This window comes from Crinia signifera, chromosome 19, assembly GCF_055691185.1.
Source record: "Crinia signifera chromosome 19, ASM5569118v1, whole genome shotgun sequence".
In the NCBI taxonomy this organism is placed as follows: domain Eukaryota; kingdom Metazoa; phylum Chordata; class Amphibia; order Anura; family Myobatrachidae; genus Crinia; species Crinia signifera.
Window position 1 is genome coordinate 107,834,707 of NC_139226.1, and position 23,783 is coordinate 107,858,489.

At 47.5% G+C, this 23,783-nt stretch overlaps 1 protein-coding gene and 1 long non-coding RNA gene across 3 annotated transcripts in view; one reads left to right on the forward strand and one right to left on the reverse strand.

Moving 5' to 3' along the window:
* The window catches only part of LOC146042865 (uncharacterized), a 106,745-nt gene that overhangs the window by 14,448 nt on the left and 68,514 nt on the right, over positions 1-23,783 (reverse strand). The window lies entirely within an intron of this gene.
* LOC146042859 (myelin protein zero-like protein 3) lies at positions 2,124-17,253 on the forward strand. Of its 2 annotated transcripts, XM_083163126.1 has the most exons (7): positions 2,124-2,292; positions 2,587-2,678; positions 8,341-8,507; positions 10,131-10,344; positions 11,181-11,343; positions 13,532-13,631; positions 14,627-17,253. In XM_083163126.1, the coding sequence occupies exons 2-7, from the start codon at positions 2,621-2,623 to the stop codon at positions 14,642-14,644; spliced, it is 720 nt and encodes a 239-aa protein (XP_083019252.1). In that variant the 5' UTR covers positions 2,124-2,292; positions 2,587-2,620; the 3' UTR covers positions 14,645-17,253. The 2 variants fall into 2 exon arrangements, with proteins under 2 accessions (XP_083019252.1, XP_083019251.1); XM_083163125.1 differs by lacking the exon at positions 2,124-2,292 and having other exon boundaries at positions 2,313-2,678.

Consider the following 23,783-nt stretch of genomic DNA (forward strand, 5'->3'; position numbering starts at 1 on the left):
TCTAATGGGTTTTGCCAAAACAGCCCCTAAACTTTTATTCTTTTAATTAAAGAAAATTAAAAAGAGCAGCACACCTGGAATTATACGGCACTCTTAATAAATAAATAAAAAGAGTGGGTGGAAAAATGGAAAATGAGGTTCAATGTTGATAAATGTAAGGTTTTGCATCTTGGGAGACATAAACAGTGTGTTCACTACAAACTAAATGGTGTATAATTGGGTAAATCAGAATTGAAAAAGGAATCTAGGAGTGCAGATTGGCAACACACTGGGGTGCAGTGCTCAGTGCCATGGAGCACCCATTAAGGCCAACAGGATACTAGCCTGTATAAAAAGGGGCATGGAAGGTGGAGATGGCAGTGTAGTTATGCCACTGCACAGTGAAGTTGGAGGGCAATTATGGGATCCACACTACAAAATATAATATAATATAATATAACTGGAAAAAGTCACGAGAAGAACAACCAAGCTAATAAAAGGGTTGGAGTCTACAATGAGTCGGGCTGAGTTCATCGGATCCCGAAGGATTGGGCCGAGAAATCAGAAGTGTGTGACATCCCAGCCGACCCGACGCGCGCTCCTGTGCGCATCGGGTCAAACTCTACATATTGAACTTGCTGCAGGTTCAATCTATCGGATCCATCAACGGCACATCGCGGGTGCTTTTTAACACCTATGTGCAGGGGCACTTTTGAAGCTTAGAGAATCTGGCCCGCATAATCATAAGCAGCAACCAGTTGGGCTATGGCAGAAAAAGTGGTGCAACCAAAGAGTACATACAAACTGGGAGCGGCCAGCTGATCATATTGCTCTGCAGTACATCGCCTGTGCTCTTTGCACCACTTAAATGCTCAGCAATCTATGATATGCTGCTATACATTGTTCTCGTCAAACCAGTTTCTAATAAAAAGCTGCTGCTTGTGCTACAGGTTGTAATTTGCAGTCAAGTGATCAGCAGTTGTTCAACTTGTAATGCTCGGAAATCATAATCATACCCACGTAATCGCTGATTACATTTTCCTCGGAATCCCATGCTGTGTGTCACACTTTCACCGAGCTGGAGGAAGAGAGAGAAGGCGGCGGGCAGGCGATGAAGGCGCGTGACTCTTACCTGTTCGATGGCAGCGAGTATATGCAGCTTAGTGAACAGATCTGAATGAGGCCCTTAGTGGGTAGCATTGTGACGGCTACAAGGCTTGGGGGTCATTACTGTATACGCAGACGCAGTAAATATGGGGCAGAATCTTGTTAAATTGTCAAAATACATTTTTTGCCAGTTTATTTATTATTAAAATGACATAGTATGTAGTGATTAGAATCTTGCGATAGTCATCTGTAATGTGCGTTACATAATAATTAGGTGGTGCACTTTGCCGACCGAAACGTACACAGGAACTCTGGGCCTGAATCGGGCCAAGGATGGACATCAGAAACTGCCTTAGCAACCATTGAAATTATCAATATGATTGAGTTTTTTCTTTTACCCATTATTAATTGGGTTGGAGAGGGTGTGCCAGCATCGAATCCTGGTTTCCAATGGCTCATTCTTCCCATTTAACTGTGAACACCCAGTTCCACTGCACAATGCACATGTGTACAACACTGGCTCTGACTGCACATGGTTTTACCATGAATGGTTAAACCTAGGCTTACTATGGTATCCCTTGAAAGTAGGACACTCAGGAATGACCCAAGTTCTATATCTGGCTGACTTCACACCTGCATTTCACCTGGTTTTTTTTTTTTTAAGAGATGTGCAGGTTCTGATTAACTCTGATTTCAAAGCAGGATCTTATTGGCTATCCCAAATCACATGACAGTCGTTGACCGTTGATAATTAATCAGACTTATAACCTGTGCAGTCCATGAGTGTCCCAGTTTAAAGGGACAGTATGGTAAGCCTCGTTAAACCTTGGATTGGGTATAAATATGTCAAGGCTAGTTGCAATGACATCATCACTGCCATTTGCGCTAATCATCATAAACACAAGCATTCGCTCTCTGAGCCTATATAATAAAAGGCGTACACTGCTCCTCAGCACAATGGGGGGGATGTAAGTGTTTTGCTCGCTGACATCACTGTTCTGTTGTTCCGTCAGGACTAGTGGCGTAAGCTGCCCATATAATATTCTTGCTTCTAATTGGATGCTCATTGGGTTATCCAGCTGTAAGGATGTGGTTTCAGTTTGCACCATAGAGTGAAGTGGAAAGACCTGTTTGCTGTGTACATTGTGCAGTAATTAGGAGTGGGAGGACAGGGCGGAGAGCACTGTGTGATGTAACAGCAGCTCGGTAAATAATCTGTTAATAGGTTACCTGTTAATGCAAAGATTAGTAAATACAAACCAAATAATCTCTTTAACAAGGTGCTGGACACAGAAGGCTCAGAAGCACAGGCAGAGTCACTGCAGGCTCACAATAACCAGCACTGTGTGATATCCTGGGGAGAGCTGCTATTGTATTCTTAGTGAGTGGAGGCAGGACACTCTGGGCAGTGGGGGCAGGCCAGGTAGTGACTCACCTGTGCACAGGCCTGGTGTCACCTGCATCACATCCGCTTACACACCTGTCTCACCTGTCGGACAGGTCTGCAGAGACAGGGGAACAGAAACACCGGATCATGGAGCTGCGATGGGGGAGAGAGCTCTGGGGACAGCTCTTGGTGCTGCTTATAGTGGGTGAGTGACTTCTCTTTCTCCATTTATATTTGTAGTATTTAAAGTCACAGGCACCTCCAGTATACACCTGGAAGTTCCTCATACTTTTATAAACCCCTGTACGTACAGTGTTGTCTAAGGCCACCGGTCCTAGTGACTCCCAAATCCCATCCTCAAGTACTCCCTGTATCCAGGCATTCTTCTGTCTGGCTGCAAGCTATGACATGGCCCACAGAGGAGCAAGGTACGCTTCCATGGCGCATTGTGTACTGTACCCTATCCGTGGTGCGCGTCCATGTTACCCTTACCTGCCATGTACATGTTACCCTTCCATGGTGGGCGCATTGTGTACTATACCCTATTCCTGTTGCACATCCATGTTACCTTTCCATGGTGCGTTGTGCATATATGTTGCCCTTCCCTGGCATGATGCGTACATGTTACTGTTCCTTGGTGTACATACATGTTGCCCTTCCCTGGCACGATGCGTACATGTTACTTTTCCTTGGTGTACATACATGTTGCCCTTCCCTGGCACGATGCATACATGTTACTGTTCCTTGGTGTACATACATGTTCCCTTCCCTGGCACGATGCATACATGTTACTGTTCCTTGGTGTGCATATATGTTGCCCTTCCCGGGCATGTTGTGTGCATCTTAGCATCCTGGAGTATTATGTACATGTTTGTTATCCTTCCGAGGTGCGTTGTGTACACGTAACCCTTCCCTGATGTGTTACTTTTCACTGTGGTGCTGCATACATGTTACACTTCTATGTCCATTTGTGTACATGTTACCCTTCCCTGGGGCAGATGTATTAAGCCTTAACAAGAGATAAATGCAAGGGTGATAAGGAGAGATAAACGTCCAGCCAATCAGCTCCTTACTGACTTTTTTCAAAGACAGGCTGTAACATGGCAGTTAGCAGTTGATTGGCTGGATGTTTATCTCTCCTTATCACCCTTGAATTTATCTCTTGTTAAAGCTTAATACATCTGCCCCCCTGTGCTTTGTGTACATGTTACATTTTTCCTGGCATGGTGCGTACATGTCAAACTTTCCTGGTGTATTGTATACATGGATGCGTAGTAGTGTACCTGCGCACTGAGTGAGTAGTGTTTTGGACTAGCTACAAAGCACTAGGGGGATGCTCTAACATCCGTGCTCCCTTACCACCGCCCATTGCTGGCTACCACAAACAAAATTATCGCATATGCTCTTACATATGCCATAATTATGGCAAAGGACAGCTCTTACGTGAAGAGCTGTCCTTTGCGGTGGGAGACAGCGGCTCCTCCCTCCCTTACCCGGCGCTGCTGCTGCTGCGCCGGGCTCTCCTCCTCCTGCACCCGGAAGAGGATCATAATGCAGGGAGGAGGAGGTCACAGGTCCGGGCAGCACAACTCTGTGCTGCCCGGACACAGGTGAGGGGGGGCTGTGTGGGGCGGCGGGGGGGAGGGGGGACGACTCGTTAGAAACCCATAGGCTTCTATGGGGCATCGCCAGATTTTTCTGGCGATGACCCCTGTCGCGATAACCCAGCGGGGGGATGCTTAGAGCATCCCAAAATGCGGTAAAAACCCAGATAAAAGGGTTTTTACGGCATTTTTAGTTTAGAGAATCTCCCCCTAGGTCTGGTCTGACTTCACCGTCCTAATGAATAGATATACGCAAAAAGTGGGGTTTTGTGCTGTAACAGGCACCTGTAACTGTATATTGTTACTACCTTTTTTTTTTATTTCTTTCGTTGTTCTTTTACCAAGTAAAGTATTTTTGCTACTTACAAACTCTCACATATCCAGTTAATTACTTGTATTGTATACATGTTGCTCTCCTCTTATACATTGTGTACATGCTTTATTTTTATTTTTTTACCCTTTTGTGCGCATGTTACCTTCCCTAGTACATTGCTTACATGTTTGTTATGGTCACAAGTAACAGAAGCTTGCTGTAAGGTGTAATCCCTACCAGAGACTGCACCATGTGGGAAGGGGGCGGGAGGTACTTGCTGAGAGGGTGGAGCCAAAGTGCTGAGTAAAAATGCGCCAATTCCATGTCATATACTGTACTAGGTGATTCATCGCGCCCTACGGGCGCTCTTCACACCGGCGTAAGGGGCTACGCCCCTTAATTTGTGAACATTTGTATTGTGAGAAGTATGGTTAGAATTGTATGAAAGATGCCCTGTATTGCAGCTTCTGGCAGTGGGTGAGGGTCCAGCGTGGCAGCACAGGAGTACCGGACGGTGGCCCTGAGTCAGTGTCTCCTCCTACTGGGTGGGAGTTAGGGTGCATGAGAGCAGGAGGCTGGGATATGAGGCATGATAGGGGTATGTGGGCAACACAGCGTCAGCGATTACCCAGTGGTGGAAGTTATGGTTCAGGAGAGCAGGAAGCTGGGTAGTGATAGGGGTGTGTGGGCATACGGGGGACTAAAGAGGGTGGTGGACACTGTGCAGCTTCTGCCAGTGGGTGAGGGTCCAGCGTGGCAGCACAGAAGTACAGGACGGTGGCCCTGAGTCAGTGTCTCCTCCGACTGGGTGGGAGTTAGGGTGCATGAGAGCAGGAGGCTGGGCGGTAAAGCATGATAGGGGAATGTGGGCAACACAGGGTGAGCGGGTCTCCACTGGCGGAAGTTACGGGGCAGGAGAACAGGAGGCAGGGCAGTGTCCTCCCACATTGATGGCAAAAGTATTTAACATCGGCCATAAACCATCGATTATTTGAAAATCATTGATGGTCGATGGGCATCCCTAGAACTGGAGGAGGGTGGGGGACAGTATGCAGCTCCCGGCAGTGGGTGAGCGTCTCCTCCCACTGGGAGGGAGTGAGCGTGCATGAGAGCAGGAGGCTGTATAATAGTGGTATGTGGGCAAGACATTGATAAAAGTTGTGGCGCTGGTGCAGAGGGCAGTGGGGAAACCTGCAGTGCGGCAGCCAGGGCCGGATTTCCCACCTAGGGGCGGTACCTGCTTGTGGTGGTACAGGATCCCCCATTGTCACGGGGTTACGTGAAATGCGGGAGCGGGGGCCGCGGTGGTCCGCTGGGGGGTGGAATTGCCGGAAGGGGGTCTGCAAATTGCGGGAGGGGGGGTGGTGTGTGGGGATCCGCGGTTAGCGGGAGGGGGCGGGGGTCCGCAAATCGTGGGCGGGGGCGCGGGGGGGCTTGAATCGTGTGAAGGGGGGTCCGCAAATTGTGGGAGGGGGGTTGTCGGGGTTAGTGAATTGCGGGAGGGGGGGTTGCGGAGGTCCGTGAATTGCGGGAGGGGCGTGTGGGGTGCCGTGAGTCAAGGGGGGGTGGTGCGGGGGTCCGTGAATCACGGGAGGGGTCATGAATCGCAGGAGGGGGGGGTCGTGGGGGGGCTGCGAATCGCAGGAGGGGGGGTGTGGGGGGTTGCCGTGAATTGCATGAGGGGGGCGTGAATCAAGGGAGGGTGGGCGCAGGGGGGTGGTGCGGGGGTCCGTGAATCGCGGGAGGGGGCATGAATCGCGGGAGGGGGGGTCGTGGGGGGTTCCAAATCGCAGGAAGGGGGGTATGGGGGGTGCCGTGAATTGCGTGAGGGGGGCATGGGCCCTTTTAATGCCTGGAGGGGGGGTCGCAGGGGTCCCGCGAATCGCGGGAGGGGAGGATGCAGGGGTCCTGCGAATCGCGGGAGGGGTCTCGCGGGAGGTAGGGGTCGCTGGGGTCCCGCGATTTGCGGGAGGGTCGCGGGGGTCCCGCGTTTCGCGGGAGGGGGTGGTCGCGGAGGTCCAGCATATCGCGGGAGGGGGTGGTCGGGTCTGGGACGGATATTAGACAGCACTTACATCGACAGCCATTACATCGACACCATTAGTTCGACAGCTCAATAGGTCGACATGGTTTTAGGTCGACATGTCATTATGTCGACAGCTCATTAGGTCGACATGTTTTTAGGTCGACACTGCCATTAGGTCGACAGAGTCTATGTCGACAGTCAAAAGGTCGACATGGGTTTTTTCACTGTTTTTTTTTGGCCGAAATGTCGACACAGTCGACATGAACACAGTTTGACGTGTACCGCAGCCGCTCGCTATGCTTCGGGCACGGTGCCTCGCTGCGCTCGGCACACTATTTTATTCTCCCACCACGCCCTAGTGGATAGTAGGGCATGAAATACCGCCTGTCGGCACGTCGGCTCAATAAACAGTGAAAAAACCCATGTCGACCTTTTGACTGTCGACATAGACACTGTCGACCTAATGGCAGTGTCGACCTAAAAACATGTCGACCTAATGAGCTGTCGACCTAATGAGCTGTCGACATAATGACATGTCGACCTAATGGTATGTCGACCTAAAACCATGTCGACCTATTGAGCTGTTGAACTAATGGTGTCGATGTAATGGCTGTCGATGTAAGTGCTGTCTAACAATAGTCCGGATACCGGGGTGGTCGCGGGGGTCCCGCGAATCGCGGGAGGGGGGTCGCGGGGGTCCCGCGAATCGCGGGAGTTCGCGGGGGTCCCGCGAATCACGGGAGGGGGGGTCGCGGGGTTCCCGCGACTCGCGGGAGGGTGGAAAGCGGGGGTCCCGCGAATCGCGGGAGGGGGGGTGCAGGGTCCCGCGAATGGCGGGAGGGGGGGTCACGGGGGTTCCGCAAATCGCGGGAGGGGGGGTCGCGGGGGTCCCGCGAATCGCGGGAGGGGGGGTCGCGGGGGTCCCGCGATTCGCGGGAGGGGGGGCGGGGGTCCCGCGATTCGCGGGAGGGGGGGTCGCGGGGGTCCCGCGATTCGCGGGAGGGGGGGTCGCGGGGGGTCCCGCGAATCGCGGGAGGGGGGGTCGCGGGGGGGTCCCGCAAATCGCGGGAGGGGGGGTCGCGGGGGGTCCCGCAAATCGCGGGGGGGGGGTCGCGGGGGGTCCCGCGAATGGCGGGAGGGGGGGTCGCGGGGGTCCTGGCAGAGGGTAGGGATGTGCAGGAGTAATGGTGGATGGTGGCTGTGGAGTAATGGTGGATGGTGGGCGTGTACTGTAGCCCTGGCTGGGCGGGGGGAGGTGATGTCAAGGGGGTGGAACGTCAGACACATGAAAGTGAAACTGTTTTACACAGGAACGTTCTCCACAAGGGTTGAGTGACAGATGATGCTGTGGTGGGAATTCTGGTAAATTATTTGGCAAATTGCTTCAGTTCTGACATAAAAGTTTTAAATGCTATTATATTGGCTGATGACCCGTAATGGCTGCAGGGGACAGGCATAGATAATGCATCACAAGAGACATGGGAAAATGTCAGATCTGTAACTCTCTGCTTTAGGCTACAACGTGAGGTGTTTAGCATATGAGCTATAAAACCCATTATCCTTTTTATTCAACTCCTACTTTTCCCATAGTCCATAAAATTATAATCACCATCCAGGGAGCACTTATCATTTCTATACCTGAAGACTGAGCTGCTGGAACATAACGCTGGTGGGACGTGACTTTTTCTACTGCAAAATACCGCTTGTGAATTCTATTAACGATGTATATAACTCTTTAAGTACCAATTGAATTTGTCAAAATAGGTGTGAAAACTTCCAAGCAAACTTTTTTTATTCCTCATAATGACCTGTAATGTTTACCTTATATCATAAATATAATTTGACATTGGTACTGTTAGGGTTAATGTGTACATATAATTGTTCATTTTTATGTGAATGTAATGGTTGCTTTGTCTGTGTCTAGGTGTCCGGAGCGTGCGCCCCATAAATGTCAATGCAGACACCGCAGTATATGGGGTGGTAGGAGAGTCTGTTAGGTTGTGGTGTACCTTCTCCTCCAGTTACCCCATATCTGACTCTGTAGCTATAACCTGGACCTACCGTCCTGAAAAAGGAGGTTCCACCATCACTGTGAGTAAGACTAAAGGTTGTCAGAAATATTCTATCTAATAGAACTGTATGAGTTTCATAAATAAGGCTTGTTCCTATGTGAGAAAAGCTTTTTATGTCAAGTGTAAGTATCAAGAACATTAATGCTGTCACCAGAGTCGACTCTACAATTAGGCAACTATCTAGGTCAGGCATGTCCAAACTATGGCTCTCCAGCTGTTGTGAAACTACACATCCCAGCATGCCTTGCCATAGTTCTAGCATTCCCTAATAGCAAAACTGTGGCAAGGCATAATGGGACTTGTAGTTTCAACAATATAGTTTGGACATGCTGGATCTAGGAGGTCTAAAATCTGGGGGGTGCCTCTAAGCCTATCCCAATTAAAAATGACCCTGAGGGGTATCCTTGTTGAACTGCTAAGACACCATCTCCACACTTTCACCTGAGCTTCTGGAAAGTCAGTATTGGTGTCAGTGGCGTAATGATAGATTTTTCTCCCCCCAGCCAAAATATTTTCTGGCGCCCCCATTCCCCACCTCCTGAATCCACACATGAGCATTCATGCAAGTTGGGAGTGCAGAAGATTTACGCTGGCTGCAGGGACAGAGGAGAGGACAGCTCTGAACTTACGCAGGACAAGTGCTGCTGGACAGGGTGGGACACTGTTTGTCTCTGCTCCCTCCTGCTGGTTTTCCGGTTCCTCTGTCTGGCCTCTCCAGCGTGTGATGTGATGATGTCACACGCATAGGAGAAGCTGAAGCTGAGCCAGAGAGACCAGCAGACACTGCTGCTTCCCCTGTCTCTGACACTCCATCCCAGGCCACGCCCCTGACCGTCCACCTGCCCTTCCATTCGACAGACCACCCATCCTCCCATTCGACAGCCCACCCGCCAGTCAAGTAAGGGATTTTTTGTCTTGACTGTCTGTGACAGACAGGAGCTGGTTGGTTAGTTGGTACGTATGGAGTGCCTCTCATTCAGCGCCGGGGATCGCCAGAATGCCCCTGCCGATGATCGCCAGCAGAGATGTGCTCCATCTGATTTGGACTCGCATGCACGCGCGGCCCAGTTTTTTGGCGGCGCGGAGGACGGAAGCCTTGCTTGTCTCCGCTTCAGGGCAGGGTTGTGGGGGGGGGGGGGGCTGTAGGCACTGACGGAGGAGCATCGTAGAGGCGGTGGCGGTCTCTGTCGGTAGGAGATGCACGAGCACTTCCCCCTTCCGGCGGCTGGTGATCCGACCACCAGACTCCCGCTAGACAAGGCCGGCTAAAAGCAAAGCAATTAGACCAGTAAAGATGTTGCCATAGTCCCATAGTGAACAATTTGTTTTGAGTTGACATTTATCAACTACATTCCATAAAATGATAGGTAAAGGCTAATTGGTTGCTATGGGCAACTTTTTCACTGTTTACTTACCCTCTTTTTCATTGCTTGATACACCAACCGCTCTGCAGTTACACCACTGACTAAATACTTCATGTGATTGTGGTTTATCCAGATGTCTGTCTATTAAATGTATTGTAAAGCACGCTTTTAATAAAGTTGCTAGAAATTTGTATTCAAATGAGTTACCCTGTTATTTGTTAGTACATACCATGATGCCTCTGAGTCTAAAACATGTTCTGTATTCCCCACCATTGCAGCTCATGCACTACCAGACAGAGGCTTACCCGTTTCCGAATGAACCCTTCACGGATCGTGTAAAGTTTGATGGGGATGCCAAACGTGGAGATGCCTCCATTGTGCTAGAGAACCTGAGGCTGACAGATAATGGCACACTATCCTGTCAAGTAAAGAACCTGCCCGTCGATGTCCATGGCAACGTTCCTCAGACAAAACTAACAGTCACTCTAGAAAGTAAGAACTGGTCTCCTTCTTCTGAGGCAGTGTGAAGAAGCCTGCGCCCTAGACAGGTCATGGAATGGCACAGTGGGAGTAGTGGGGAGTACTGGTGTAGTTCTAATTGTTAGTAAGAATATCTATTTCCTTTTACCTAGTATGGTTCCGCTTTCCTTTTAGTACTGAGTGGCTGTTTAAGCCACAGTAGGGATGCCAATCACTGGGCTTTTTTTAAAATCCCTGGATATGGGATTGAATAAGGCTCAATTGGCATCCCTAATTTATAAAGAATAATGCGCATGCCCCCCAACCGAGCCATTTACACAATTATTTTCCAGGATCGGTCAGGTGGGCGGTGCTGCCAGGGGGCAGGCGGTGTGGGAGTGCTGGTCTGAGTGGGCAGACATGCGGCAACGGAGCGAGCAGGATACCTGTGTGGGGGGTGTGGCCTATGCAGCATGACCCCTAACCTTATGTCACGCTGTGCGTGACGCTGCCCGGGTACAGCCGGGCAGCGTCTGACCAAAATGCTCAGATGTTGCCCGGCATTAGACCGTCTAAGAACAAAAACCTAGGATTGAAACCCCGGCAATTTTGGGGCCAAGTCCTGTGATCCTGGTATTGGCCACCCTAGGCCTGCTATGAAAGCTGTATAGCTAGCTTGCCAAGAACAATATCTGCAGGCTAATGATTGTTTGTTACAGAGATAAAGTATATTGAAACAGTGGTTTAACATGAATTATTTGCCTAAGCATATGAACCCATCAGCCCTAAGTGCTCATGGTGTCACATCAGGGACACTGCTTGGGAAGGATCATTGTCCTGGTGTAACTCCAATGTTTTTTTCCGATTAGGTCTCTCTTTTAAATTCAACACAGTCCTCTTGCTGTCAGCTCTGGTGTTCATCCCGTCGGCTTTGGTCTCCCTGATACTACTGATCAGGATGAGGAGGGCGATCAAGAGGGACAGACTACGACACCAGAAGCTGCAGAAGTCTCCTATTGAAGATTCCCAAGAGTGAGTGTAACTTACATATCCTATTGTTCCTGATTTGTCTGTGTAGTATTACTCCTTGGGATTTTTTTCTCGGCACTGTCCAAGTGTACCGCGTGCTTCTGGCATTATTCTATTCTCCCTCCACATGCTAGGGGATGGTAGGGCATGAAATACCACCTGTCGGCTAAAAGAAACCGTGAAAAACTCATCTCGACCATTTGACTGTCGACCTTGCCACTGTCAATCTTCCAATCCTGTCGACCCAATACATGTTGACCTTAATAGGGTCGAGCTAATGAACTTATAACTACTCCGTTTGGCTGCCTCTATAGTAAAAGTTCATGTTTCGGACCCATTCACACTGAAACAGTCGTTCTATATTTCAAAATATGGCAAACAAAGGCAATGGTACATTTTATTTCTGTTCTGTCTACTGTAGTGGTTTAGAAGGGCAAACTGTTTGTGTTTATTGAGGCAAGGCGGTTACTACATTTAGTCAACTTATTGAGGTATATTCAATTGATGTCAAAACTGACGTCTTGCCGAAAAGACTGCAGTCTTCGACATGAATAGATCGGAAAGGGTTCCGATCTTTTCAATGCTAGCTGCGGAAAACCAGGTGGATTGAGGGAATAGCCTCTAATCCACCTGCTTTTGACGGAAACAGGTTTCCGGCAATCTCAATCCGACATGAAAAGATGCGGGATTGAGGCAGGGAGGACAGCACCGGGTGAGCAGCAGCAGCTTCCACTGCACCGCCCTCCTGTCAGCCGCCTCCCATACCCACTCACCTGTCCTGCCGCCAGGCTGGGTGAGGACAGCTCACCCGGCCCCGTTCTGGCTCCCGCTGCAATCGTTCCGCCTTCAGCCGCTGCACTCACCTGGTCCCCACACCATTCAGGTGAGCATCAATCAGCCGCCAAATCCGACAACCAGATTTGGCCGCTGCATTGAATAATGGATGCCAGATCCATGTTGTCAAAATAATTTTGGAAAGTATCCAGCATCAATTGAATATATACCATAGTGTACAAGAGTACCCATTTAAGTCACAATTTGTTTGACTTTGCTCACTTATGACCTGACCATACTGTTTAGAATTTGCTGTATATCGGGTCAGTTATAATGTATCTGGTGCCAATGGACGTCCAAGTTGGAATTCTTCAATTAAGCGTTCAACAAGTTGCCATAAACATATTGCTCAATATATGTGGAAATTTAAATGGGGGGAATTCAACTGAGGGTGAATCCATTTGCCCTCCTGAATACAGTACTGTATGTGCGGCATCCATTGCGCCTTATGGCAGCGGGATCTGGCACTGCAGTCACATAGTGCACAGGTAACCTGCAAGGAAAATAAAGGGCACTGCAGCAGTAATGTGTAAATGAACCCTAAAATAAAACCAATCTCATTATACCCCCCCCCCCCCCCCCTCTAAGCAAAACCACTTGTTCTTCTGTCATAGCTGAATGGATAAGACTTATCGGGAAGGGAAGAGATCTCTCCAGGCGTGCTGGCTGGGTTGGGACATGGGGAAATATTTAAAGTAGCCTCATTTAAAATGCATTTGTATAGGCCAGGGCTTATCAGACAGCGTACTCTGATAAGCTGTATGATAATTCAGTGTTTTCCTTTCTTTTTACAGCTTTTAACATTAATATTTAATACACGTTTTCCCACCAGGGATTTATACCCAGCTTCAACGCAGGTGTGACTCGAGTTTAGATTGGTGGCCTTATCTGTCTTATTGCTGGGATGGTGATGTCCAGGGCCGCCTGGTGACATCCAGGGCTGTGCCCTAGCACTATGAGGGGGCGCGTGGCCAATGTGGCTAGGTGTGGCCAGGCTCCCTCTGTGCCAAAATGTAAGCCACCATGTGTTGGGCTTGGCAGAGAGGCTGTTGTAGCAGCAGTCACTTATTTCTACCTATACAAAGTACTGTGTCATTGCCTTTTATGTGAGTGGGAGGCATCATGCTGGGCCCCACCTACAGTCCTGGGCCCAGTTAAAGAGTACCCCCCCCCCCCTCTCTGCACCACTGGTGACATTACCAGCTGCCATCCGCTCCTGTACCTTTTACAGTATTTAAACTAGTTAAAATATATAGTTTATTATGCATGTGGTGCTTGTTCCCTGTTATGAATATCTTCTTACAGTACGTCATGTTTGTGTTATGACTTTTATAATGTGGTGCTTTTGTTCTTGCAGTTGTATTTATGATGAGAACATGACTATTTCTCTTCACCGCGATTCATCTGTGCAGAAGAACCATGGTTGTATGATTCGTCTGTGCATGAAATGTGTAGATGTAAGTTACCTAAATATGATATTTGCTTAAAATTTAATATTTCTAATATTGCTGTGTGCTGAGCGATCTAGCATCACCCAGATCGCTGGCACACATCGCTAGATGTTTAGGCCCCATAACAGTCGGAAGTATGCACCATGTAGCAGACTCCCATTTATCTCTCTTGGCTGCCTGCCAGCTGGGCCAGGTATTAAGTTGGTCCCTTTGACTAGTGCTGTTTTTCAAGAGGCATCTAAAGGTCCATACATATTAGTCGGACCTTATTTCCGCGGGTGCTCCCCGGGAGGGCTCTGAGAAGATTTAGCACTTGATGTGCTAAGTTCTGCATACAAATCGCATGCAATTTATCATATGCAACTTTCAGGGAGATGGACAGCGGGATGGGGGGGCAGGGGGGGATGAAGAGTTGTGGTCAGGGGACTCAAAGAGGTGGTGAGTGGACGCAGGCAGGAGGAGCCAGAGGGCGGTGTTCTCAGAGAGCCAGGCAGGGGAGCCGGGAGATGAGCTGCTGAAAAAAAAATACCCATATAACTTAATGGGAGGCTGCCTGTGTGGCCTCCCATTCATTTGTATGGTTTTTTTTTATCCTAGTCTTCCAGCTCTCCTGCATGGGTCTCCGAGAACCCCCTGTCTGTGTCCACTCACCGCCTCTTCATCCTCCCTGCGCCCCCCTCCACTGGGCCAAAAGGAATGTCTTGTCAATGAATATACAGATGGTTTTGCTCTCAATTAGAGCGGCTCCCGGCGTGACTATCGCCATTCTCGGCAATGGGATGCACGAGAGAGTGAGGCAATCGCGCGTCCTCCGGCCCGCTTTCCGCCAGAGCTCACCAGCTAGTAAAATCTGGTGGAATGGCAGAGAACGGCTCAATCTGTTCAATATTCAAGGCAACAATATCATTAAATGCTTTGAAAAATGACACTTTTTTTTTTTGTTGTTCTTACATTGCCGTATTTATTGGCCCCGTTATAACCTTTACCCTTTTTGGTTTTAGGATTCGGATGATTACTGAGGAAATACTTTGGGAATCTTGGGCCAATATGGGCTTACAATGAAGGCAATGGACAAAATGGAGAGGGGACTTGCATTTTACTTGGTCTTTTTTTAATCCTAAATTTTAGAATAGGCACTTTCTAAGCAAGGTTTTTTTATTTTATTTTAACACAATGATAGGAAAATGTTAGTGTGGGCTCTTAACGTAAGATCATAACGTGATGTGTCGAATAACACCATGATCTACACCTGCTTCTCCGTGTATACGAAGAATATATTCTACTGGACTGCTCACATGTACTTTATAAGGCTATTCACATGAGTTTTTCACGTTTTTTGTCCCGAATGTCGACATAGTTGATAGGGACCCCGTCAAAGTGTACCTCGTATGGCTCGATGCGCTCGACACACTATTCTTTTCTCCTTCCACACCCTAGTGCAGGCATGTCCAACGTTGGCCCTCCAGATGTTTTGAAACTACACATCCCAGCATGCTTTGCAATAGTTTTAGCATTCTCTAATAGCAAAACTGTGGCAAAGCATGCTGGGCTGTGTAGTTTCACAACATCTGGAGGGCCAACGTTGGACATGCCTGCCCTAGTGGATGGTAGGGCATGAAATACCGCCTGTCTGCTCAAAAAAAAAAAAAGTGAAAAACTCTTGATGACATTTTGACAGTTGACCATGCCATCGTCGACCTAATGCTTGTGTAGCCCTTCCAACACTGCCAACCTTAGACATGCTGACCTATTACAAGTATCAACCTAAAGCTTAGTGGTCAACTTAATGCATGTCAACCTGATGACCGTATCTTATTTATAAAGTGCCTCCTGCAACCCCTCTCTAAAGCCATGTGAACCCCAAGTAATGCCAGATGTAGCCTCTGTTCTGGGAAAGTATTACATCACTCGTAAGGGTGTAATAGATCTTGTTTTAGTGAGGTTGAGCCCTACATTTAAATTGGCTTTGCTCTTAGTAGGAAACATGGGGCAATATGAGCGGGAAGGTCTTCCAGTATGACTGTATTTTTTTTTTTTTAAAGTAGCAGTCATTTACAGTAGCAGTCGTTTACATAGGGTGTTTCATTTTGTAAGGCAATAAATAAAATGGTACATTTTTGCAGACTTAGCTTACACCGCAAGTCTTAGTGATGTAAAAGATATATATGCCAAATTTCAAGAAGATTGGATAATATTTAGAGGTTGCACACTTTGACCAGTTTTGTAAAAGTAGGCAAAAAATAAGATTTTTCAATTTTCATTACTTTTATTGGGAAAACTAGAAATCAGAAACTTAGTAATAGTAGTAAAATAGTACTAAAATTAGACACTAAAAGATGTATTCAATGCTTTTTTTCACCTGGTGCAGCAAATCCTGTTTCGGATTCTCTGTACAATCGCTGGGTTCTGGAGCATTCGCTGCCAGCCCTCCCGCTCCCTCTATTCAACGCCTCAGGGGCTCGCTGCCCCTGACAGCAAGGCAGGGAGATGGAAGCCTGTGCCGGACACTGTGGGGGAGAAGGAGGGCTCCTGGGGACACAGGCAGCAGAAGCTACCCCCCAGGAGAGCTGGCAGGTGATGTGAATGTGTAAGGAGCGGCTCCCCCTGCTGACGTCATGTGTAAAATAAAATAAAAAAAAATTAATTCATTCTCATCCTGAGTAATACACTCATCCAAAAAAGCCAATCCTACGTTTTGATTCTGACAGATAATAAAGGTGTCTCTTAGCATCTGTGAGAACACTGTGTTTGACGTTTGCATCTGTATAAGTGCTCCTAAGCTGTAGCATATCCAAATCATTCTTTGGAGCCCATCGACTTACAATTGCCTTGTGCCAACTGATAAAATATGAGATAAAAGTGATCAATGTGTGCAACCCCTAAATATTATCCAATCTTCTTGAAATTTGGCATATAAATGTTTTACATCACTGAGAAACGGGGCATATGCAAAGTCATATGAAAATCACATCTTTGGAAAAATGAAACACCCTAGTTTACAAGGCGAAACCGACCTAGTTTTGCCTTGTAAACGACTGTCGCTTTAAAAATACAGTCATACTGTAAGAACTTCCCACATAAACTGCACTTTGCAGGCAAGTACACATTGCCCATCGGGTGTTCTACTATTAAAAGCAATGCCCTTTTAAACATCAGACTTAAACAAGCCACTATAATTCCCTAGATCAATCCCTTTAACTGTGTTAAGTGTAAATAATAATTTCTGTTTACTGATGCTATTACTTTGAAATGTGAAAAATAAAAAAAATATGTCAGAATCCAAAAGAAATACTGTGGGGCACTCACCAATAGGTAGCAAAATGTGTATTTAATTAAGGTATAACATATTTTTTCGACCACTAACGGTCTTTTTCAAGACAAATCCAAAAGGGCATCCAAGCAGCAAATCAAGCCAACTGACTAGGGAGGCCAATCCCGAACCGGAAAAACTGTCAATCCCGGTATTGGCCTCCTGATATGCCCAATGACGAATATATTACCTCTAACCATGCGGTGGAGGAGCTGTGTGGCGGCGTGCGGTGGAGGAGGCGAGTTGACTCAGCTGGCCAGGGAGGAGGTGGGTAACTCGGTGTCCAGGCAGACGCGACGGCGTGGGAAACAGTGTGTGGCTGCGCAGCGTGATGTTAAAGGTCACGCTGCGCAACCACACAGTGTTCCCACGCCGTCACGTCTGCCCAGACTCAGTTACCAGCCTCCTCCCCATACCCGCTCAGTGCTACAAGGGAGAAAGGGATCAAATGCGCATGCGCATATCGATCCCGTAATCCCGGGATTGGAGCCTCCAGTCTCGGGATTCAAAAATGCCCTAAATCCCAGGATCCCGCCGATTCCGATCCTGGGATTGGCATCCCTACACCTGACTTGCTTGCTGCTTGGATGCCATTTTGGATTTGTCTTGAAAAAGACCCTTAGTGGTCAAAACTACAACGGAGTGTTTTACCTTGATTAAATACAAATGTTGCTATCTATTTGTAAACGCCCTCTACCGTATTTTTTTATGTATGCTGACTATAATTATTGGAGTTCCTATCCGGGACCTCTTTATGGAGCACCCCTCTTTTCTCACTGTCTGGATGTGAGTGCGGACATTATCGTTCTATCTATCTACCATCAACCCCTCCTTTGCAGAATGGTTGGTGTTCCCCATGGTTAGGCAGGGCTATAAGGAGGTCTACACATTTATCGATTTCAGGCCATTTTCGAAGCAATGTTACTTAAAGTACATGTGTGTGTGTGTGTGTGTGTGTGTGTGTAGGGGTCATAGTCATAGCGATGCGCGGCACACCATTGCTATCTCCCAGTGATTAATATCCATCATGCTGGATAAATCTAGTTAATTGCCGCGGTCAGGGCCAGTGTTCTCATCGGACTCGCAGGTCCCCTCACCATTGCTGTGCAGCGCTGTGTGCTGAGCGATCTAGCATCACTCAGGAGTTGTATCGCTATGTACGTGTGTAGGACCCTTAAGGAAGCATGTGCTACCATCTATATAATATCTATCCAGAGGAGGGTCCGGCACCCAGGACGTAGAATGAGTCCAGGAAGGTAACTTGCCCTGGTGCCACCCTAGGGGCCTCACAGCCCGTGTAGATAAAGACAGTGGAAGAAGGGCACTCAGGGACTAGAGATGCTGGTGAACGTAGGACAATTTTTATTGCCTGGTAGTCTACGTTTCAGGGTCTCCCCCATCGTCAGGACAAAACAATAGTGACACTATTGTTTTGTCCTGACGACGGGGGAGACCCCGAAACGTAGACTACCAGGCAATAAAAATTGTCCTACGTTCACCAGCATCTCTAGTCCCTGAGTGCCCTTCTTCCATATGTCTATATATATTTATTTGTTTTACTATATAAAGATGCAATTTGACCTACCTATTGTGCTGCTTGGGGGTATGTCATACCCCATGGCAGTGTCTCCAGTATGAAGTTATCTTTATTAAAATATAAAGAAATTTTTTTTCGGACAATAGTTAAATGAAGAATTAATTATTATTTTTTTTTTCTATTTAAAACCGTACTGATACATGTAATTGTTAATGTACATATATAAAATATGTTCTTTGTGTTCATTTTGCTACATTGAAGAATATGCTCTAAATTATATTTTTAATAAAACTTATTTCTTGAAAGAAAGACATTTTATATTGACCCTGATTTTCTTGTGTATATGACACTTTAGTTACATTATTGTGTATAAAGAGGTTAACACAACTTAAGCATTTACAACTAAAGCCCCATACACACTGGGCCAATTGTCGGCTGGAAAGCCATCCAGTGTGTATGGGGCAGTGATGTGTGCTCCCGCATCATCGCTGCTGGCTGCCGCACATCTGCTGGTATAACCAGCAGATGAGTGAGGAAGTGGACAGCTTTCCATAGTGTCCTGCTGTGGAAAGTAGTCCACCTGGGGAAAATAGCTGGGAAGGGCAAAAACGCTCAGGCTTACGATATGCTGCCGCTCCCAGAACCCCACTCCATCACCGATCCCTCGAACCCCTGCTTCCAGCCGCACCATGTGAGTATATATGGGGTGCCCAGTTTGTTGGGGGGGGGGCATATTTTTTAATTAGGGTGGCCGAGGCCAATCCCAGGAATCCTAGGATTCAGCTTTTTATGAATCCGGGGATTGAAAAAATGCCCCACGATTGGCATCCCTACCCAGGCGGTTTGAGGGTCAGTGATATCACTAGTTCCTAATTGATATATGAGCTGCAGAAACTCCCCATCACCAGATGAATGTCTTCCTCCCAGTATATGGTAAAACCTATAACCTTAATTAAATAATAAGGGGAACATCAGCTTTATTTATTTTAATTTTAAAGAAACCAATAGAAAAAATAATCCACTAACTGATAGAAGGAGGAGGAGGAGGAGGAGGAGGAGGAGGGAAACAAAGTATGTTGGTACCAGTAGCGCCCCCCCCCCTCCGCTGCCGCTGTTGTCCCCGACCGCTGCTGCCATCCCCGGAAGCCGCGCATGCGCACCCCGGTCCCCTGAATGGGGCCAGCGCATGCGCAGTCATTTCAGAGATACTGTGCATGCACTGGCCCAAGCCTCCGGGGGCTGCCTTTGCAGCAGCCCCTGGAGGCTTGACCGGGTTCCGGCGCATGCGCTGTATGGTCCGCGGTACTGCGCATTCGCAGAACCCGTTTTGGGGGCTGCCGCGCATTTGCGCAGAGAGAGGCATCCCGGAGGGAGGGAACACCTCCTGATGGGATGCCTTGAGTGACTGGCAGGTCAGACTTCCAATACGAAGTCACTGCCAGTCAGTGAAGCCAGTGCAGTCTCACAGACTGCATCTGGCTTCACTTTAGGCAGAGAGTGGCGGATTTTACCTGGGGGGGCTGGTTGGTACTATAAGAAAGACCCCACTATCGGGGACAGTGTACAAAAGGATGTCTTCCTCATAGATATCTTTAGTTGTGCTGGGCAGACTTGGGGCACACCCTCCAGATCCTGGCTCTCTAGGCAGCAGCCTAATTGTAGATCTGGGCTGACCGCAATGCAAGATGCCACTCACATACCCTCCAACATGACCTATTCCGTTAGGTACAAAATGTTCTGTTCCTGGACTTGCGTCTTACTGTATGATTGCCGACACCTGTGGTGAAGCACCTTTCTCATAGGCGATAGAGCAGCAGCTCCAGGCCTCCACATAAAAATTGGTCCATCATCATGTCGGCATGATGATCACCTGACTGTGACCTGCTGGGCATATGGTTGGCCATAAATCATAAGTAATAAAATTGTATTTCTGTTTTACAACTTTTGTACTTTTATATACTTAGGAAGACACTGGGGCGTATAGTGTATCGGTCATACTACATGGCCTTGGCCTCACCTCCTCCACTTCTTATGATAGGCCCTTGAACGTATCCAACTCCAGGCCCACAAGGCCCTAAATCCTACCCTGCTGCTGACCCCAGTACGGAAGCGTCAGCCCAAGCTACATATTGGAGGGAAGAGCACCTCAAGCGCCACAGAAATATAGGTATATTAGATCTGCAATGCCTAGGTCTACAGTCATATGGTTGACCACTAATGGTCAAAAGGTTAATAGGTCAACAGCCAAAAGGTTGACATGATTTTTTCATGGTATTTGTTGTCTATGTCAACATAGGTCGACATGGACACTGTCTAAGTGTACTGCATCCCCTCGAATGGCTTGCTATTCTCACCATGCTCGGGCACTATTATATTCTCCCTCCACGCCGTAGTGGATGGTAGGGCATAAAATACCGCCTGTCGGCACATATCTCAAAATTTTGTAAAAAATGCATGTCGACCTGTCGACCTTTTCACTGTCGACCTTTGGACCCTGTCAACATTTTGATTGTCGACCTTTAGACCCTGTCGACCTAGAGTCAACCTATGATCAGTCTGGATACCGAAAGATGGTGACTGCAGCCATTATTTAGTGCCACTACAAAAGCTGACAGCAAGCAATTAAATGAAGCGGGAATAGGGGAGGTGTCTTAAAATCCCACCCACTACTACCTGTAGGCTAAACCCCACCCCCACACCCCATAACACTACCTCATAACCTTAACCTCAACCCTTCCATGCACAAAGTCCTACACTCCCTGGCCCAGGTGTTTAGTTTAAAAAATGCACTCAATTCTAAATTCTCTTTAATATTGGTTTGGCCCACAAAATGGTGACCTTCATGGTGCATAGCTGACTGGTTCGTGTAAAGGACTACAGGGGAAATTTATAACTGAGGTGTTGGAGCCACATTTTGAATTTGGCATCAGTGGTAAGACAATCTTGGCTCACACACAAGCAGCCAATTGGAAAGGGCGGCTCACCACATCATAGCCCTGCCCCCCAACACTGGCTTATACTGGCCAGCACCAGGAGCGAGGGCTCAGTTCGTTGGATGGGAAGGAGCAATAAAACCTATTAGGAATAATGGATGTCACATGTATATAAATTGTTTACAAGACAGAAAATGACTTCTATAATTAGTAGTTGCGAACTTTAACAGTGAAAGAAATGTTTAGCAATGTAAAGAAATCTGAAGCCAAGCGTGTTACGGCCCGCTGCATTGTGTGCAATAGCCGCTTGTTCTAACATGACTGGCACCAGACAGACACAGTAGTATAATTCTCATATAGCATATGATCCTGCAATGCCCATTTGACTGATCTACAGTGTACACACCAGCATGTTGCGTACTGGAGATGGTATCGCACCTGTGTAGAAGAGTTTATTAAAGCACTCCTTAGTCTAAAATATTGGGGGTTATTCAGAACTGATCGTTGCTGTGTGAATTCACATTTTTATGCTACTGGTTAGGGTCCATGAAGGACCGAGTTGGGCGCCCCTGGCCTTTAGTTTCAAGGAGCAGTAGGGTTACCACCCATCCAGAATTCTACGGACAGCCCGGAAGCCACAAGATTTGTCCGAAGGCTTAACAATTCCGAAAAGGGATGAGGGGACCTGCGCTAACAATAGTCTGTAGATGGTATTGTGCTAATGTGATGCTTAACAATTAACAATTCCGGATGGCAGTGATTGGAAATCACAGCCTTCCCTCCTCCATTGTCGAGGGAGGGCAGACATGCATAAAATAAGTCTCAGCATGTGCTTCTTAAAGCCCCTCCATCAGACCTGTGCCTGGGTAGTTAGTAATTAGTATCCCATCCCCCCTCTTTTGGCAGCACTTCAATCTGCTACAGTCATAGCTGTGGGGGCACATTACCTGGGGACCCAATAGAAGCCTACGGGCACCACAAGGCAGGGGGAGTTGTTCTGAAGCACCTGTAAATTTCCTTTTTTATATCTTATCCACAAGTTCCTCCACTTTAATCCCCAGCATCACCATCAGCCACATACTCCTATATTTAAGGCACACATTTCAAAATACTGTACTGTCATACAAATAGAGGAGCAAATAGTTCCATGAGTAAGGTGTATCACTGCAGTATGGCAGGTCATAGGTTTGAATCCAGGTATGACAGGTTTTTGAAATTTGCTTTAATTAAAAGAGGATGTGACTGGAGGTCCAGGGCATGACTGCTAAGAATGTGCGATATAAAATGAAGCATTATGTAACTAAATGAAGAGCTCTCAAATCAGCATAGAGAGGGGTATGTTAGGGGTCAGAGCCAGGAAGTAAGCCTTTTTTGAGTCTGGATCCCCACCCTCCCTACCCTTTTCCTCTGTGCTACCTGGCCTAAGGCCATCCACCAAATTTGGACATTGATTCTTATCTTTAGTTAACAATCGGCGAGGAGATGCTCTCGACCAGCAGTCAGGTCAGGTGGTCTCTGTGCGGTATTGCCCCCCCTTTGCCAAGAAGGCGGGCGAGTCCCCATGCTCCGGCTGGGGGCGTTGGACACTTCATGGAAGGTCCGCGCCATGCAATAGAAGGGGCGGTATGTCCGTCACAACACGGGCTGTACCCCACAAGAAGGGGTGTTGTCAGATTGGGGTGCTCCGGTCGCTACCATGGCAACACCCGTGACTGGTGCTGGTCTCAAGTGCTTCCTGTGCCATCCCTTATACAAATAGGGGTCATACCATTTCAATAAATAATTATGAACTTTTTAAACTTACGCAGTTGGTGTCCGTGTCGTTATTTTTAGATAAGGTGTTTGTGTCAGTTATTTCTAGGCATAAGAGTTAAGAAATGGTATAGGGCGGCCAACAACATAATTCATTAGGCGCCTTAAAAATAATACTTGTGCTGCGTGGGACTGTAAAAAATAATTCCACGCTGCTGGTGCACTGACGTGTGCCACTGCCAAGCAGTACCTAATAATAAAATTAATTGTTATAAATTCTGCTGGTGCACATATACTAGTATTGCTGACGTATCTACCTGTCTTGTGCATAGTTATCCAGCTACCTCGGTGCAACCTTTTGCCCTAAAAACAATATTGTGAGGTGTGAGGTGTTCAGAATAGACTGAAAATGAGTGGAAATGAATGTTATTGAGGTTAATATAGCGTAGGAGCAAAAAAATAAATAAAATAAAAAATCTGCGATTTTAGCTGTTTTTATGCCTTTTTAACAAAAAAATCCGAACCCAAAACCCCAAAAATCCAAACACAAAACACTTAGGAGGTGTTTTGCCAAAACCCATTAGAACCCAAAACCTCAAGGTAATCAGAACCCAAAACCCGAAAAG